The sequence below is a fragment of the Homarus americanus genome, unplaced genomic scaffold (genome assembly GCF_018991925.1).
Source record: "Homarus americanus isolate GMGI-L3 unplaced genomic scaffold, GMGI_Hamer_2.0 scaffold36622, whole genome shotgun sequence".
NCBI classification, from domain to species: domain Eukaryota; kingdom Metazoa; phylum Arthropoda; class Malacostraca; order Decapoda; family Nephropidae; genus Homarus; species Homarus americanus.
The window spans coordinates 191,446-211,293 of record NW_024724145.1 but is presented as its reverse complement, the minus strand read 5'-3'; the positions used below and the strand labels follow the sequence as shown (position 1 = coordinate 211,293).

The 19,848-nt window shown below is 36.2% G+C and overlaps 1 protein-coding gene across 1 annotated transcript; it reads right to left on the bottom strand.

Annotated features, from left to right (window-relative positions):
- Nucleotides 1-524: 524 nt before the first annotated feature.
- On the bottom strand, nt 525-14,505 carry LOC121864069. The gene is made up of 7 exons (XM_042362969.1): nt 14,372-14,505; nt 6,176-6,301; nt 5,806-5,959; nt 3,028-3,159; nt 2,487-2,627; nt 1,547-1,795; nt 525-1,055 (listed from the first exon to the last, which is right to left on the bottom strand). The coding sequence occupies exons 2-7, from the start codon at nt 6,299-6,301 to the stop codon at nt 874-876; spliced, it is 984 nt and encodes a 327-aa protein (XP_042218903.1). The 5' UTR covers nt 14,372-14,505; the 3' UTR covers nt 525-873.
- Nucleotides 14,506-19,848: the final 5,343 nt, after the last annotated feature.

The following is a 19,848-nucleotide window of genomic DNA, read 5'->3' as shown; positions in this document are numbered from 1 at the left end:
GAGTCAGGCGGTCGACTGTATACTCTGCACATCTGTCGAAGCATTCTGATGGAACGTCTATGTATACAGATTTGGTGTCACACTTTCTGACTCGGTGATATTTAAACAGAAGACTGTCATTCTATTGTGGTAATCTATCGGTGTGTAATGCAAAAAGGGGTATTACCAAAAAAAAAAAAATCACTCATTAGGGCTATGACTTACAGTATGTCTTCATATCTAGAGGACATATTGTAGAAGGCAACTTGTTTACATGTCAGCTGATCTACGCACAACACCATGCAGACATTTACGTGAGTGTGGTTGCAAACATCTCTCTCTCTCTCTCTCTCTCTCTCTCTCTCTCTCTCTCTCTCTCTCTCTGTCTCGCTCAATCTCTCTGTTCTCTCTCTCTCTCTGTAGCTCTGCCTCTATCTTCCTGTTCATCTGTCTCTCTTTGTCCATCTGTCTCTCTCACTCTGTTCCTCTGTCTCTCTCTCTCTCTCTCTATCTCTCTGTCTCTCTCGCTGTTCCTCTGTCTCTCTCTCTGTCCCCTTCTATCTTTCTCTGTATCTTTGTCTGTCTGTTTCTCTCTCTGTATCTCTGTCTATCGGCCTGTTTTTTTCTCACCTGTCTTTTCCTACACACTTTTCTTTATCTACAAGTAAACAACTTTCTGTTTCTGTACACAGTTATGTCTGTCTGCCTGTCTGTCTCACTGTTTGTCTGTCTCTGTCTGTCTGTTTCTCTCTTCCTCTCTGTATCTCCCTACACATCATATATTCTCTTCCCTCCACACAACACACTCTCTCTCTCTCTCTCTCTCTCTCTCTCTCTCTCTCCCTCTCTCTCTCTCTTTAACTGTATCTTTTTGTGTTTCTCTTTCTCTCTCCCTCAGAAATCCGCCTCACAGAACGTAGATGCAAGGGGAAGTATCAGACCACAAATACCAAAGTTTATGGACTCAGGAGAAACAAACAGAATACTCGGCACCATTCCTACACAGTTCGTAATAGGAGTATTCGATGCCGTGGGGCTGCCAAAAGACCACTTGAGATAGTTCTCACCTCCCACTGCTGATACCGAGAAACAGAAGAAATAATAGAGGTAAGTTATTATTCTCCCTCTTACCTACCCTCTCTGTCTCCCTCACCTCCCCTAAATGGTTCCCCAAAGTTACCAAACCTTAAGAAGTTCATTATCACTCCCGATCTATACGGCCGGGCAATAGACAATCTCCCTAGACCAGCATCCGCCAGTAGGGTCGGCGGAATATGAAAGATGACCCCTCACAATAACTTTAAGTGGAATGGGGTAGGCTGTCTAGTGCCAGTGCCGTCAAAAGAGGAGAACCAACAGGTAAATGAGCTTCAAGAAATATCACAAACAATAACTAGTCCAAGTCATAGCTTTAACACACTATTAGCTTAGCCAGCCAGTAGCAAGGCGGTCAGCCCACTTCCTTCTACCTCCCCTTCTCTCTCTCCGATTTCCGAGTTATTAACTTCTTTCCTTATATAATCTTATTTCTCTTAAACAAAGCTAACCTCTCCCGCCCAGCACTCACCCGTTCCATCATTCCACATCAGCACTCCTTCTTGGTCTCGGTCATTGATGGGGAACATGGCAAATGTGTTCAAGACAGACCCCGTCTTCTGATCCATCCAGCCCCACTCACTGGCATCTCTGGGTTTAAACATGGTAGAGAAGAGGCTATCACACAACACGAACGACAGATCCCAGGAGATTGGAAGAAGCCCAGGGAGGTGAAAGACCCATCGTCCATTGTAGGCGACGAATCCATAGGCAGCATAATCTGGTTAGACGAAGGTTAATGAGTTAGACGAAGGTTAATGAGTTAGACGAAGGTTAATGAGTTAGACGAAGGTTAATGAGTTAGACGAAGGTTAATGAGTTAGGGGAAGGTTAGTGAGTTAGGGGAAGGTTAATGTGTTAGACGAAGGTTAATGAGTTAGGGGAAGGTTAGTGAGTTAGGGGAAGGTTAATGAGTTAGGGGAAGGTTAATGAGTTAGGGGAAGGTTAATGAGGTAGGAGAAGATTAGGGAGTTAAAGGCAGGTTGAGTGCATTAAGGGAAGATTGAGTGAGTTAAGAACATAACAATGGAGGAAATTGCAGTGGGCCATAATGGGCAGTCCCATTTACACCCAACCCCTATCACTCATATATCCATCCAACCTATGTTTGAAGCTATCCAGCGCATTCAAGTTAATGATGATGTTTGGTAACTTGTTCCACTCATCCACTACTCTATTTACAAGCCAATGTTTACCTATCGTGCGCCTAAATCTAAATTTTTCTCATTTAAAACCATTGTTACGAGTTCGCTCCTGGTTGGATAGTTTGAATCCTTTGTTATATCACCTTTGTTTAGCCCTAACTTCCATTTATACACCTAGATCATATCGCCCCTCATTCTACGTGTGGAAGTAAAGTCAATGAATAAGATCAGTAAATAGCTTAATGAACTTGGCCAAAATATCCTCACCAATCAAACAACCGTTGCCTGTAGCGTTGGGGTAGAAGTGCTGAGCACAAGCACACTTATTGGTCGGGTCACATTCGCTTCCCTTTGACGTGGCCAGACACTGCACATCCGCCTCGCAGTCCTCTCCTAAGGCCGCTGGCGCTGTTGGGCGAGGAAGAGATGACACTAACTAAAATACAATGAAACCTCTATTTAACGGACGATATGGAGAGATAAGTCCGCTATATCGAAGGTACATTAGATGTGATACTTCATCTAACGGATTATATGGAGATGAGTCCGTTATTATGGAGAGTTCACTGTATAACGTTCTTTGGTGAAACTAAGCGTTTATAGCATACACAAACAACTGTGAAACTGGTTATTGATCTCACAAACCATAACAAATTTGGCCATTGGTGTGAAACCTCGAGAGTTACATTACCGAGAGAGAGAGCAGGCATCTATCCTAGACCTAAAAACTAATAACACGTTTCACTAATGATACGTGCTTAAAGGATACTATTTTTAGGATACTTGTTTAAGGGATACGTCCACTGACCTACTTCACAGACTCCATCAGTGGGGTCATAGCCGAGGTCACAGTCGCAGGTGCCCAGGACACAGGTCGCGCCCTCCGTAAGGACGAAACACTCCCAGTCTTCTGTACAGGACTCACCCACTTCCTTACACACTGTGAAACGATTTATATTGTATTGAGAGAGAGAGAGTACAGGTATACAAATAATATACATAGATATCGCTGGGTTATAAAAAATATACATAGAGCAAATATATATATTTGCCTCTGAGGATGTCTTGAATAAACATAAGAACATAAGAACATAAGAACATAAGAAAGTGGGATACTGCAGGAGGCCGACTGGCCCATGCAGGGCAGATCCCTTTCACACCCATCCCAGCACTTCCATGTGCCTATCCAACTTCGTCTTGAAGCTCCCGAGCGTCCCCGATCCTACTATAGCACTCGGTAGCCTATTCCACATATCCACAACTCTATTACCAAACCAGTGCTTGCCTATATCCTTTCTGAATCGGAATTTATCTAATTTAAAGCCATTTTGTTCTAGTTATTTCGTTATTACTGAGCTTCAGAACATCTTCCATTTTACCCTTGTTAATCCCACTTACCCACTTGTACACCTCTATCATATCTCCCCCCCTAACTCTACGCCTCTCAGCAGATATAGCCCTAAGCTTTTCAGTCTTTCTTCATATGGAAGGTTTCTAATAATATGGATCATTTTTGTCATTCTTCTTTGTACTCTCTCCAAAGAATCTACTGTCCATTCTATAATAAGGACTGCCAGAACTGAACACATAATCCATGTGTAGCTACTAATGCTAGGTAAAATTTCAAGATAACGTCAGCAGTTCTGTTACTCACAGACCTAGATATGAACCCAAGAATCCTGTTTGCCTTGTTGCGAACGCTAATACATTGTTTTCTAGGTTTCAAGTCGTTGCTAACAAATACACCTAAATCTTTTTCACAAACTGAATTTTCTATTTCCGTGTTACCTAGTTTATACTTAACGTTTGTATTCGTCTTCCCTATCTGTAGTACCTTGCATTTATCAGTATTAAAATTCATTTGCCAGTTTACTGACCACTCATGTAAGGTATCTAGATCTCTTTGAAGGTGTTCAAAGTCACTGTCTGAATTTATCACTCTCCCATTTGGTATCATCTGCAAATTTACTAATCCTACTAGTTATGCCTAAATCAAGATCATTAATGAATATAACAAACAGCAGAGGGCCTAATACAGTCCTGGGAACTCCTTTTGTCCACCCAGTCTGACTTTAATCCCATTTATGCTGACTCTTTGTTTCCTACCAGTTAACCATGACCTAATCCATTTTAATAATGATCCACCTATTCCATGTGCTTCTACCTTCCTCATCAATCTCTCATGAGGGACTCTATCGAATGCTTTACTGAAATCTAAATAAATTATATCATATGACTTATCATTATCTACCGCTTCATATACTTCTGAGAAAAAGCTAAGCAAATTTGTGAGACAAGAACGTCCCTGGGTGAACCCGTGCTGAGAAGAATGAATTAAGTTGAATGTTTCAAGGTGACTTCTGATTTTTGTAGCAATAATTGACTTCTAGCAACTTGCCTATGATTGACGTGAGACTAATGGGACGGTAATTTGATGCAATTGATTTATCACCCTTTTTGAAAATCGGAACTACATTTGCAAGTTTCCAAGCTTCTGGCACTAGGCCAGATTCTAATGACTTATTAAATAAAACTGCTAATGGATTACTCAACTCATCTCTACATTCTTTTAATATTCTAGCATATACCTCGTCTGGACCAGGCGATTTATGAGGCTTCAGTTTGTTAATTTCTTTAAGCACATCGTTACTAGTAATATTGATATTCATCAACATATTTTCTATACTGTCGTTATATACCTTATGAACTTCTGGAAACTGTGCTAGGTTTTCATTTGTGAATACGGAGCGAAAATGACTATTTAACGTACTACACATTTCTAACTCATCATCAGTCATTTCTCCTGTCGTAGTTTTAAGGGGACCTATTGTATCTCTAACCTTTGATTTATACAGTTGATAAAAAGCTTTGGGGTTATTTTTCGATTCGTTTGCTACCTTGATTTCATAATTTCTCTTTGCTTTCCTAATTTCTGTTTTTACCTGTCTTGTTAGGTTCTGATAGTAACCAAGTAAGTGATTTTCGCCTTTCTTAACTTTTCTATATACTCCTTTCTTTTTCCCTAGAAGATCTAAGAGTCTATTATTCATCCATTTTGGTTGGTTCCGTATCGATCTGAATTTTCTTTTAGGGATGTGTTTATTTTGGGCATTATTGATTGTCGCAATAAATTGTTCATAAGTAGCTGCTAAATTAAATTCGGGGTTATCCCGTCCTAAGTTGACAGTTTCCAGAGGTGTGGGGGGGATTAATCTTTTGACCATAGGGTCATCCCTTAGGTCTCTCCTTAAGCTACCGTAATTAGCCTTCCTAAAATCCGGGATCAAGGCCGAATTTTCCTTCTTCCTGCCATCCCATATTATGTTAAAATATATGGCTTTATGATCACTGTTTCCTAGTTCGTCTCCAATCCCAAGGTTCGTCTCCAATCCCGAAAGCTAAGGTGCTCCTTTGTTACCCTTTCTCCTGTGTGATTTTATCAAGATTTATCTTATCCACGTTTCCTTTGTGGATCTACGTGAAACCTAAACTAAGTATACTTTTTGTACAGTATATCTTCACTATGTGCAGTAAACATTGTATCAGTGTATACCACCACCACACCCTAGCCACTACCACCACTTACCACCACAGTAGAAGTTGTTGTCAGTGTCATTGAGTACACCGTCCACCACACTGAAGATTGTACACTCATACTTATCCTCAGCTGTGGTCTTCAGATTGTACCCCTCACCGGAGAGCTGCATAGAGGCCAGTCCGCAGTGCAGGCGAGAAGAGAACTGGGTGACGAGTTGGTTAATTATAATGTATATAAATGAGCCCCCTTTTAAGAAAACACTAATAATTAAAATATTAACTACAACAATAAGGATTACCTTATATAAGCATTTATATAATTAGAAACATATTTAGCAAACATTTACTAATTTAGATTATTTACTTAGATAAACATTTATTTAACGAGCCCATATTGAACATTAGTTCAGAATACATACTTCCTTCACCACCGCGATAGAACCAGTGGCAGCATTGTTCTTATATCTCTGGTAAAGCTTCTCATCCAGGGCGATAGTTCCTCCTAACACCATCACCACGCCCACCACCACGCCCACACACAGCATCTATGGAAGGAACAAAAATGGAAATCATACGTTAGGATTAATATTTTTTTAATGATATGTATAATAAATTAAATCTGTACGATGTCTACAGTGAGAATTTATTACATTAACGTCTTTGAGTCTGGGAAATAATTGTATATAAACACAAATAAACTTGAATTATATGTAAATATACAAATATATGATACAAAAATTAACTGGAAATAAACTGAAACACTACAGAATAAATTCCTTGTGTGATCAGAGAAATAAATTGACGTTCCCACATACAGAAAATACATTTTTATCTATGCTAATTTACTGATTTATTTGTTTGTAGTAATGGTAAAGTTATACTCTCGTAACAGTCACTCGAAAAACTATCTCTAGAAAATTGTCTTAAAAAGATATAACAGAACGGACGAAGGATTTTGACAACCCTATCGAGATAACAGGAGTCATAGTGTTCATTCTGAATTTCACGGATCACCCCAAGTAGAGATAATTTATTTGAGTGACTGTACTGTACATTCAAACATGCATAGACTTAAGTTTGGTACAGTTTAAGACTCTTCTAGCTGCTACAGTCCTTTTACATCTTTCATGACCCATTAAATATATATAATGAATGTATTTAATTATAATTAACATTAGACATCAAAATTTTAATCTTGTATGATGAAAATACACTGATATATATTTCTTGTCTGCCTGTAAAACATTGTGACGGTTCCTTGTGAATCATTACCAGACTACTGATTGAAGTCAGGTGGGGGAGGGCAGGTGAGGTATGAAAAGCGTTGATATTAAGTCGACAAAAATAACATTATTAAACGAATGTAATTTGTGGATCTGGCGTCTTTACACCCGACAAAACTCCCTTAGATGGTGGTTGGATAACTTCGTTGGCAACTGACAGTGTCCAATGCCACATTTCCGTTAATTATTTTATTATTTTAATTTTGGTTTACCCGATTTGAAAAAAAAAGTGGCTACAAACATCTGAGGGATCCCACACTATGTTGTCATCAAGTTTCATAGAAGTCGGTAAAGCCGATTTCTGACCTCCTTACAGGCATGTGCTTTGGAATATAAGGCAAACTGCCAATTCGAAGGACTTAGTGGCAAATATTATTATTATTATTATTATTGTTATTATTATTAGTGTTTTCTTTTTGAGGGGGACACATCGTGTTAAAAATGCAAGATGTGATTTTTTCGTAATCAATAACCTCTAATACAACGAGGTGCAAAGATTTAGTAATGTAACATATTTGTATCTGGATATACTAATAAGTCTAATGTATATGCTAATAAGACTAGTGTATATGCTAATAAGACTACTGTGTATACTAATCTAGAACAGGCACTTACACATCAGTTATTGAAGCACATTACTACATCAACGTTATTGTTCTCAAAGTGGTGATATGTGTCACTTAGTTCTTTATTTATGGTGTTTAATTTCGCAATCCTCCAATATTAATACACAGCAGCAGTACTATAAATATTAAAGTATATATGTGAATGGATTAAGACCTGGAACAAAGAAAATGGGTTCATAGCAACGGGTAGCTTTAATATTCAAGACACATCAAAGGAAATTGTATTAAGAATATTTATTACCGACTGACGTGTTGGTTTGTAGGTCATTAATAGTTAATGTAATAATTGTGTTTGATTACTTTAGTAAGTAAAAATATGTAAAATTTGTGAATATGAGGTTTATTTTATTTACGTACACACACACACACACACAGAGGGAACGATAATTTACATGAATGTTGAAGTTCCCACATCTGGCAATAATAGAACCCCCTCGGAGCTGAATTTATGATATCACCGTTATTTACAGTAGGTCGCGTTTCTTTTGTATACTTGTATTTATAAAGTCCCCCCCAAAAAAGTATCGTTAGATTTCTCATCGCTACAATTTGGAACGCTAGACGAAATGTTTTGATATGATCCACAGTGTATCACCATAAGTCTGTTCCCTATATCAGCAACAGCTAGAGGTGGAGGTACGATTGGGGGAGGGAGTCGTCCTTGTATGATAAACTGGGTAGAAACAAGGGATATGTTACCAAGCCGCTGACTGATGATTACAATAACACTGATTTATGAAGAGTGACTAAGCAAATATTACTTGATAGTATGAGTGAACAGCTACAGCAATATACAATATATTAATCTACATGGGATCTACCATGTTGCTGATATGTTAATTGTATTGTGGTTGAGAAGTTTCAGTGTGGCACAGTGGTTTCATGGCGCCTATCTCATCGTGACGTTGTGGGTTCGCTCACCCCAGTTCGCCATGCTGTCTAAGCGTCACGTATACCCTCGTTGTGAAGGGTATTATAGTACCTCTCACATCTTGCCATGTCTTCCCAATAATTCTTCGCTCCATTGGATGTAAGATCTTGTTGATAACTGGCATGGCGTTGGTATCCATGTATGACATCCACTCCAAGTCATGTAATATCTGAAGCCTGGAAGGATTCACATCATTTGAAATCGTATATGTTTATTCATTCTCAGAAACACGTCAGGTAACATTGCTCGGAAAACATCGACCCCATGACAAAGTGTTTTAGGTGTAGAAAAATACAAACTAGTACAGAGTTTATGTTATATGTATAATGTATTGGGTCAAATAAAAGTGCAACACTTAAATAATAACACCGTCACCCTCAGCTGTGACATCAAACAAACGTGGGAGCGATTGGCACGTCACCAAAACATTTGCGGCCAACAAGCGAAACTACGCGATGATGCAGCTCAATGGGAGGTTTGCTGGGTAATAGAATTTACGTTCACGTCATCATCCGATCACACTGTTCTTTAAGAGGTTTGCCGGGGTAAAGGAATTTCCGAAAACAATGCCGTCTTTTGGGAGCTTCCGGATATGGGGGCTTCAATCTGTATTAAAAAAATAAGTACAGTGAGCCAACACGGTGGGAATGTCCCATCCCAACAGGTGGAACTGATCATGGTTGGCGGCTTTATACACAAATCACTAATGTGAGAACAAGATTAAATTATAATAAAAACATATATTTATGAGACCAATACTGTAGAAAATAATATTTGGTTACTATATTTCTTTATCGTGAATGTATGGAATGACCCTCCCTCATCTCAGTGGGCCACATGAGTGACCCTCCCTCAACTCAGTGGGCCACATGAGTGAATCTCCCTCAACTCAGTGGGCCACATGAGTGACCCTCCCTCAACTCAGTGGGCCACATGGATTCTATATCTACGAATCAGGTACTTGGAAAATTAAAAAAGAGAGAGAGAGACAATCGAAGTCTTCTCACAGTAATGAGACAGGTTCATTGAGTCCCCTGAAGCTCCGACACCTGCTTTGAGGTGTTTTGTGAATCAGTGTCATGAACAGCGACGGTCGAACGGTGAGTCAGTTTGTTTACTACTGTCGTTGAGTTAACAACTGCCACAGTGAAGTGTTATAGTGTTTAATCGTTGCTGATGGGAAAATAAAACTAAGAGGTAAGTGGTGGCCAAAGCGAGTTATATTTGTTGAGGTTAATGTGTTAAATATGAGGATGTACAGTGAGTGGTACGGTGAGGACTGGGGCTGACTCGGCTTATAACACAACCAACTTCTACAACTATATAACATTACCTTATACCCCTAAAAAACTCTTACCAATCACTCCACAAAAAATGCTTATAACTTTCCACAAGGCCTTGGCGGAAAACATAGATAAATTGTCATAGTTAAATGAATAATAAGCAAATTTTGGCAGTTTATTTACAATATGGCGCCTCGGTCCACCCGCTGGCAGTGAAAGCATAATAAAGGACTGTAGATGTTTCCTAAAAATAATAAAAATTGTTTTAAATACGAATCAAACATTATCTTATTTAGGAATGATTCGTCAAGTAGTATTTGAATACTTTTAACCTTTGTGAAGCTAATCAATCCCTCCCTGCCTATGTTTACATTGTCAGCTGGTGGAGTGAAAGAAGACATATTGTAAACTGGATTTAAAAAAAATTTCGCATCAAATATAAGCTGTTTAATACAAGTGAATAGTTTGGTAGGGCACCTTGCATATTTTTTAGCATCGAATTAAGGAAAGCTAACGTAACCAAACAACTTTACCATTAATTTTAGGTAAATTTACTGTTTGGGACAACCACCAAATCTCGAGAATGTTATCTTTGCAGTCAATAGTTCAGACAATACTGAGACGCTTTTTTTCTATGACCTAAAAGTGACCTAACCTAACCTAACCGGTGTAGCTCCGCCTCCTAGACCTCCCCCGGCATATATAAGTCATTTCCCAGGGTAGTATATAGAAGAAAAAAAGTTGCATAATCATTCAGTCTATCGATTGGTAAAAAAAATGCAAATATTCCGCGGTTGTACGAAACTGCAATAATACCTATATACTGTATTAGCGAGCTGATGAAAATTTCCAAGTCTGTCAGCAATCGGGTTGGACGGTGACAGAAACACACATCATGCTTGTAACAGTTTATGCAGATTAAATTGAGAATAAGCGGCATCTGCATTAATCCCTTACAACATGTTGTGTGTTGATGTCGCCGTCTGGCCAAGCTTAAAGCAAAATTTCATGTTTAAGTGTTGCTCAAACTGTAACATTTCTACAAATGCGAAAGATGTAGCAGACATGTTCACATTCAAAGTCATGCCTCGGTGCACTGGAGCTTATTGTATTAGTGTCTGGTCGCCCATGGGCCTAACCTTTTTTCAATCATTCCTTGATAGTGGTACCAGTCACTGAATTTGTTATCATCTTTCGTATGTTTGTAAAGAAACAAACATTGTTAATGGACAGACAAGACGGACGCATGACAATTATTTATACTGAAATATTTTTTAAAAATTAAACATGCAATTCCTGTGAGGGTTAAGATTTTGTAAAGGTCAACAACCATGGAACTCTATATTTGCCTTATTTACCTAATGGCCACTCACTAGATGTAACCATACCGAGGGAAGGAGGCCAGTAGTCTGTGTAGGATCCTTCTATTTTTCTTTATAATTTTGTCTATGGCTTTTTTGATGCCCAATATGGTTCTTGATTCCACAGTTTGGGCTGGTAGACCTTTCCACAGGTCGACCACCCTCTGTGTGTAAAAAAATATTTTCTTATATTCAATCTGCGCGATAACTTGGCAAGCTTGTAGTTATATCCTCTCGTGTTGGTGTTGTGCCTTGTGTGAAGAGTTGTTAGTACTTGGGCCCTCAGTCGACTTAGATAATAAAGATGACATAGTTCAGGAATCATCTTCGTCTCTCTGTGTTGCATTTTTTGGATCACCTGAAGAATCATCGCCCCAGCGTATTTCACCTGAAGATCAACTACCTTAATGCTAACTTAACCTAACCTAAACCTATTCTATCCTAACCTAAATCTAACCTAACATATCCTAATCTAACCTCATCCTCCCAAAATAGTTTTAGGGTGGTTTAATCTTTAGGTTAAATAAGCTGGGGCGATGATTCTTCAGGTGATCCCACTTTTTCTAGGTATATCAGATGATTCTGGAGGTAGAGGTTCAATGCCTGGTTAGGTTAAGTTAGACATAATGGTATATATTGATATTTGAGAGTAGTTAAGTTTAGTTCTTGGCAGAAAATTATTTTCTCCACCAATTTCTTGATAAACTGAAGAACTTTTCATCTCTTCAAATGTTTCCTAACTCGACTCCTTAACATAAAACCTTGTTCTCAAAAAGTAGACTATATGAAGTTTTCTTTAATATTTAAGTTAAGTTTTGTCAGTTTTTTTTTCATGTTTTTATCCCACAGTTTCCCTCTACTTGAAACCCCTGCCCACGTTGTGTGATCAAAATTGCAGTCCTTTAAATTAAATAGAAAAGTTAAAAAAAATAAATAAATAAATATAAATTTCCGACAAAAACGATATAGATTAAAGTATTCTTATTTTCTTGCTTTATCTTCTTGTATACAAATCAATATAGAGTTCTGTGGTTGACTTTTCCGAATCTTCACCTGTGTGACTAATTTGCAGGTTTTCTCGACTTGGGGAAGAAGTTGTTTTCAGCAGATACCATAAATAGTTAGAAAGCTGGTAGCCTATGTGGGAAACTCTTGGTTAATATTACTTAACAACAATGGGCTTTCACATAAAGCATATTAAAGCATTATAACCTAGAATAATGACTGAAACCTGTCAGTGGGCAGGACTATGAGTGATATAAGGACATACTGTACAAGTATTTGGCATTAGTGATGGATCGGATGTCAGATTACTGACATCCATCATAATTTGGCATCGCTCATGTAGTTTGTTTTAGTGAGTTACTCTTTGGGTTCCGACCATTATGACTTCTGGTACTTCATTGTGTCAAGTTCATGGATGGAAATATCCACCATCCCTTGTGTTACTGAATAGAATATTGATTTAAATATCAATACATTTGTATATAATTAGACTAATTGAAGCAGAATTGTGGCCTCACTCATGAATGTTGTTTCAGACAGGATGGTCCCTGGCCCAGGACATGACGGGTGACGCCAAGGCTTCCTCTACCACCAGGCCATGGTGAGTACTATTTCTGCTACTCTTATTATGAGACAACGGACAAGTATCTTTATAAATTTTGGTGTTACCTAAAAACATTGTAAGTATCATCGTTGTTCCTGCTAGGTGATGTTTACAATTGTTGGTTAAAGTTAAGGAAAGGGTTGCCACTTTTTTTTTTTGGTGGGAGGGGGCAGAATATTTTTGGGGATGTTTGTTGTAATGTAAAAAAAAACAGCAATAGCACTTTTTATTTTATTATTCATTAATTGAAAACGAGAGCCTGGATGTTCAGAGAAATAACCCTTTTTTTTTCTTTTTTCTTTTTTTTTTTTACGTTTCGATAGGTCTGGTTAGGTTATGTTAGGTTAAGCTAGCGATTGGTTAGTTATATTCAGTTAGGTTAAGTTAGGTTAGTTTCTATAGGTTAGGTTAAGTTAAGCTAGGTTAGGTTAATAGTATGGTGGTTAATCTTTTCGTAAGATAAGTTGGGAAGGGGGAAAGGAATCTGGTGATCCAATGAAAATTCACCGTAAAACTCTCAAAATATGTCGGAATGTGTTACATTTTATTCCATAAAAACCTTCACATTAACTGGGCATATTTGGCACTCCATTCAACAGGAACCAGCCATTTTCTCCAACACTTCATTCTATAAAGAAAATCGACAAACTGACAAAATCCGAAAAACAACATAAAATACCAAAATATTGATACAAATCTAAAAGAAAATTCAAATTTTTAGATTAATCATTCCTTAAACTGTAGATTTAGCCTAAAATTCCCTAAAGAAAATCCCAAAACAATGTAAAAATAATAAGACATCACATAACAACCCCCCCCCCTCAAAAAAAAAATCTCGGAATATTAAAAAAAACAAAAATCCAAGAAACGCCAAATTTCATATAACTGAGGAATCCTTAAGAGCAGAAAATACACCAGTAAGAACGAAACTTAATACACACTGTAAAATCTTCCATAGCGTGTACAGTAGGTTCCCAAACTAACCTAAAATCCATCTCTCAAGAAAGTACAAAACCCATTGAAAATTTAAAACAAATATTACAAGAAAAAAATTCCTAAAAGTGAACAAATTAAAAAAATCATTTAAATTTCCCATAAAATTCTCAAAATGAAACGGTCTATCGGTTCTGTTTAGATACCAAAGAGAAGATAAATTCCAAGAAAGAAAATAATTAATAAAATATTGAAAACAGAAATCACAACACAATTATGAATAACTTACAATTAACAACAGTAGAAATTTGCCCAAATACATAACATCCCAATAAACATGGAAGAAAATATATATAATTACAAAAACAAAACCATGACATACAATCCCACAATCCCATAACTGACCATATATAAATTCATACCTTTTCAAACGATTGAAAGTTGAAATGGTGTATTAGTTGACACGAATCATTTTTGTGACATAAATTAACATAATCTAATATCTCTCTCTTTTTGTCTTAATTATCATCATCTACTCTGATAATCGTACTAAAGTTATCTATGTTTATCTACCAATGTATTTACTCACCAATGTGGCTTTATGAGAGAGGTAGATGCAAGTTACGTTTGTGTATACTAGCTTCTGGTAACAGCTAAAGCAGGGAAGTACTATAGCTTGGGTTTAGCGAGCGCCTCGGGGGAGGTTACCGTCCATCCACACCGTCGTCCACACACAAACTGATGATTGACATTGTTGCTCTGGAATTTGGGACTGAGCGCCGACACACACACACACGTTTCCCATTGTATGTCGGCGTGAAAGGTCTCTTTAACCCTTAGGTGCTGAATAAAATGGTCTGTCGTTAACCGAATAACATATTAAAAGTGTCGTCCCATAGTGAAAGGATTAGAACAAAGGTTTGCACATACATATGCATATTCCCTCCCCCCTTATCCACGTGCACACACACACAAACAAGGTAGGCAAAACGTATGAAGCAGCATGGAATTTTAAAATGTCATATATTTTCAAGAGTTGTGTATTGCGAAAATACAGCTATGCTTATGTTCGTGGGGTTTTTTTCAGTTGTCTCTGCTTGTGAATTAGTGACATCGAGAATGATAAAAGTATATCCCCTCTAGTTTGTATCTGACGTTGTATCTAAAATTTGTATATGAAAGTCCAGGATTCAGAATCACAAAGGTTCGTAAGTTAAATATTTCTGATAGTTGAAGATATATTTTACCTAAATTCAAAGAGTTAAGTCCCTTTAAAGTATCTTTCTTACCTAATCAAAGGTTAACCATTTAGTTGCTATAAAAGTCTTCCACTAGCAGGGATATTCACCAGAAGAATCTTTATAGACCAAAGTTTCCATCCATAGAAGGCGTGAAAAAGAATCAAGAATATTATCTTTCGAGGAATAATCACCCCTTGAACCTCTGTGAACTAAAGTGTGAACATTTATCTTTGTTCTTTATTGATCCTAGATGGCACACTTATACAGTCAAAGTGTATGAATCTTAGCAACACACAAATAACACTTCAGTCTTGAGAGGGGTGAATAAACTTTCTTGAAACTTTCGGTAAAGGACATAGTATTTCCTCAAGTATTCAGTCGAATTTTATGTTAAAATCTTTATTTACATGTCATAATTTTTAACTGTTTGTTGCTTAGCGTTATTACTCATCTTAATAATCGCTCAAAGAGTTTAATTGATAAAGCGCAAAAATACCCATACATCATCATCATCATCATCATCATCATCATCATCATCATCATTATCAGAACAATATTAACGGTTTGTATACATTTTTTTTATTATTATTAATCCCTTGAGTACGATGACTTAATATAACGAATACAGTGTTATTATATGCAAGGGATTTAGCCATTGTTTTCAGAAGGATAAAAACATCGCACAGAAGGGAATAAAAACAGGAAGGATGCAGTACAAAAGATATTTTACAGCTTGAGGGGAAAAAAAGATGATTGGCATCCCAGTTACTTTCGAAATGTCTTTTTAGAGAAAATAAATAGTATTCCCAGGCGAAACACTGTAGGCTACATATATACTGTGATGGATCAGTATTATGTAACGGTCAAGCTGGATGTGGTGTTTTTATAAGTGAATATTTTATCGATGAGTGTTATGCAGATGAAACAGTTTGTAAAAGAATTAGTAATAACACATCCACGCTGGATGAATTACACGCAATATGTGAAGGATTCCAGGTTGCTATAGAGAAATGTAAAGAAACTTATAGTTTTGTTGATAGGAAAAGTGCATTGGAAGCTTTGCAAAGTAAAAATCCATGTATCTTTCATATCGTTAATATCTGTAAACGACTGGTCTAGTAATGCAAGAAATGGAGTGTACTGTGCAGCTTGTATGGATTCCATCACATGTGGGGATTAATTTAAATGGAATGGCTGACAAATTGGTCAAAAAAGCTGCAGAAAAGATGTAAATAGATACTGTTAGCAATGGAAGTATTAGAACGATAAAGAGGGAAATGAAAAGAAAAAGAGAGGAATGGGAAAAAAGCAAGAAAAGAAGTGATTGCCATATGTAGCGAGAGTTTTCAGCACTATTTGTATGTTTTACAAAACACCAATGTAACTTATGGGACTAACTTACCATCTGTTGATACTGTTATAATGAGACTAAGATTGGGATACAAATATTACTGGAGGGGCGGGTCAAGTGTGTCATCTTAGGGATGCCCATATACTACAACATTATGTATTAGGATGTGAAAAAGTCCAACCATACAGGAACAGTGAGATCACTTCTTTAAAGAAACAAGTTTGTTGGATGATTAATAATGGAAAAATTAAAGTAACTCGCAATTTATAAATATTTTGCTCCAAGTATATGACATTAATTTTGTGTAGGGTTACATTATCTGCTTTTTAATGTAGTACAGTATTCATGCCAAAATGAACTATTTAATTGATGTAAAAATAATTATTGTATTAACATTTATAACTTTTTGTAAACCCCAGAAGTGGATGACAAGGGTGACGGCGGGAGTCACCCTCATGATACGAGTGAATAAAAGAGAGAGAGAATATTTACATAATTGATTCGTTTGCTGTTGGCATTTTATTTTTTTATACTAACAATTACAACTATATATATATATATGTGTGTGTGTGTGTGTGTGTGTGCTGATAACCACAAGGAAAAAAAGAAAACACGAAGTTCCCAAGCACTTTCGTGTATTTCACATCTTCAGGGGTGAGTACAGACTAAGAAGAAGTACAGAACAAGTTATATATATACAGAGGAGGGTGACATTAAGTCCACAGTAGTCCGGTATAGGTAATGACCCTACTTATCTTCACAAAAGCACCGCAGCGGTCGGTAATCAGGTCAGAGGGTAAGCTGCCCCAACCTTCTCACCTGGTCACAAATCTTCTTAATTATATATATATATATATATATATATATATATATATATATATATATATATATATATATATATATATATATATATATATATATATATATTTATTATTTATTTATTTATTTATTTATTTATTTATTTATTTATTTATTTATTTTTATTTATTTATTTATTTATTTATTTATTTATTTATTTATTTATTTATTTATTTATTTATTTATTTATTTATTTATTTATTTATTTATTTATTTATTTATTTATTTATTTATTTATTTATTTATTTATTTATTTATTTATTTATTTATTTATTTATTTATTTATTTATTTATTTATTTATTTATTTATTTATTTATTTATTTATTTATTTATTTATTTATTTATTTATTTATTTATTTATTTATTTATTTATTTATTTATTTATTTATTTATTTATTTATTTATTTATTTATTTATTTATTTATATATATATATATTGTTTATGTTCACTGTCTAAAATATATTTCATTTACTCAATTATATTTTCTAAGTTACTGCTGATTGACTGAAGTTGTCAACACCGTTACTTACATTTTATACTTCTAACTTCATATATCTCCACAGTATCTTAACGTGATTCACCTCAAATACCCTAACAAGTTGTTGTGAAAAAAATTATAAATACACCCAACTCACATGGGCTATTTATACAATCAGTGGATCACCTGAAGCTTAGACATCCCAACTTGCTTCACCTGATGATTAAATACCCTAAGGCTAAACCATTTGCTAAACCTAACCTAACCAAACCTAACTCTAAACTTACCTTAACCTAACCTCCCAGATAGTGTGTGGCTGATGACATGACTTGTTGATAACATGACTGGTTGATGACATGACCGGTTGATGACTTGACTGGTTGATGACATGACTATGCTAATGACATGACTGGCTGATGACATGACTTGTTGATGACATGACTTGTTGATGACATGACTGGTTGATGACTTGACTGGTTGATGACATGACTAGTTGATGACATGACTAAGGCAATATAAAACTGACGAATTATTGTGTACACTCAGGTAACACGATAAATAATTCAAATCCGTATATGAACCAAGAGAAAAAAAATAATTAAAATAAACAAAATCTAAAATAATAGTCGTAAAAGTAACAATATCCAGTAGCGAGTAATATTCCTGATGCTTTTATTAATCCATCAAATATTTACGAAATTTATATCAGGAATTTAATCTAACCCGTGACGAAAACTTCACTGCGGCTCTTCGAAGTTTTCCAATTACATTTGATCAAGATTAAGTTGTGGTGTTTACTTTCATCACGGTCATGTAGTCATAAAGGGACATATTTCTGATGAGTTGTGATTGCTGTGCTAAGTCATGTTCAATTCTCTCACTCTCTAACTTTTTTAATATTGTTAATGGGAAGTCATGCGTGATAGTCCAAATACGAGGAATTAATTTGTAAATGGTGTGTGTGTGTGTGTGTGTAGGCAAAACACGTTGAAAAACTGATCATAGGACGCTAAAAGGATGCCTCTACTTGCTTTGTATGTAAATAAATTAAATATTTACCGTAAATATTCCAATAAATCTGCCGTGACGGGGTTCGGACCATGTTTTCGTTTGCTCCTCGTTCTTTCACGTCACAGAAAAACATAAAATTACACCTTGATGCTTCAATAAGCTTGCTTTCATTGGCACCAGATATCAAAATAAGTACTTTCTGTTTAATATGGCAGGGGTCTGGGGGGCTTAGCTAAGAAGTTAAGTAAGGGTAGGTAGTTTCTTTGGTTGGTTAGGTCAGGTTCTGTTCGGCTCTGCGCATTGTTTTATCGTTTTTATTACTTACTGTCATCCAAAGAACATCTGTGGAAAAAATTAACAAAATCTAACAACCTCTTGTGGTGTTAGCTATATGCTCCAGGATTAACAGACTTAATATTCTATGCACAAACACTGATATTCTCGCGAGTTTTAAATGAAACATACAATATACGAGTTACTCCCTTCAAAGCAATTATTATTTTCTATAACGCATAACCATAGAAAACTTAAATACTACCTTGATAAACTATTTTGTTTATGTAATTGTAATATAAATCATTATAAACCATAAGAGATCATAGAGATGAGTACTAACGTGAATAGTAGCTGGTGGAATGAGGTTGTAGTTGAAAGAAGATTTTTTCTGGTTTTTCCTTCGTGTTTGTCCTTTGTCGTTGTTGTTTTGGCGATGCTGGTGGTGGTGGCGGTGGTGATAGTGGCGGTGATGGTGGTGGTGGCGGCGGTGAGGGTAGCATAATAATAAATAATAATAATTATTAACGGCTTATTGAAAGAGCTTGGCAGCCAGAAGGCTGAAAATATACAGTTACATATTTGGGGAATGGGTTTCGAATTACAAATAATATACAAGTAACATAAGTGATACAAATAAGATATATAATAACTAGATGGGGAAAAGCTCAAACTACAGTGCATTTCAACATAGTGACAGTGCAAGAAGTAGTATTTACTGGGAGTGAATACACTGGTTTATTACAAGTTATTGATAATTTTTACAATGGTTGGGACTGGGCTGTTCTTATAGCGATCAGTTCGTGCACGTATGGGTTGGATGCGGTTGTGGTGTCGAACAGCAATTCTAGG

What these genes read in the sequence shown, in the direction of transcription:
- LOC121864069 (XM_042362969.1), bottom strand. Translation starts at nt 6,301, where the DNA reads ATGCTGTGTGTGGGCGTGGTGGTGGGCGTGGTGATGGTGTTAGGAGGA. An exon ending in CTATCGCGGTGGTGAAGGAA is followed by an intron (nt 5,960 to 6,175) that starts GTATGTATTCTG and finishes CTCGTCACCCAG; the next exon opens with TTCTCTTCTCGCCTGCACTG. An exon ending in AGGCAACGGTTGTTTGATTG is followed by an intron (nt 1,796 to 2,486) that starts GTGAGGATATTT and finishes TCGTCTAACCAG; the next exon opens with ATTATGCTGCCTATGGATTC.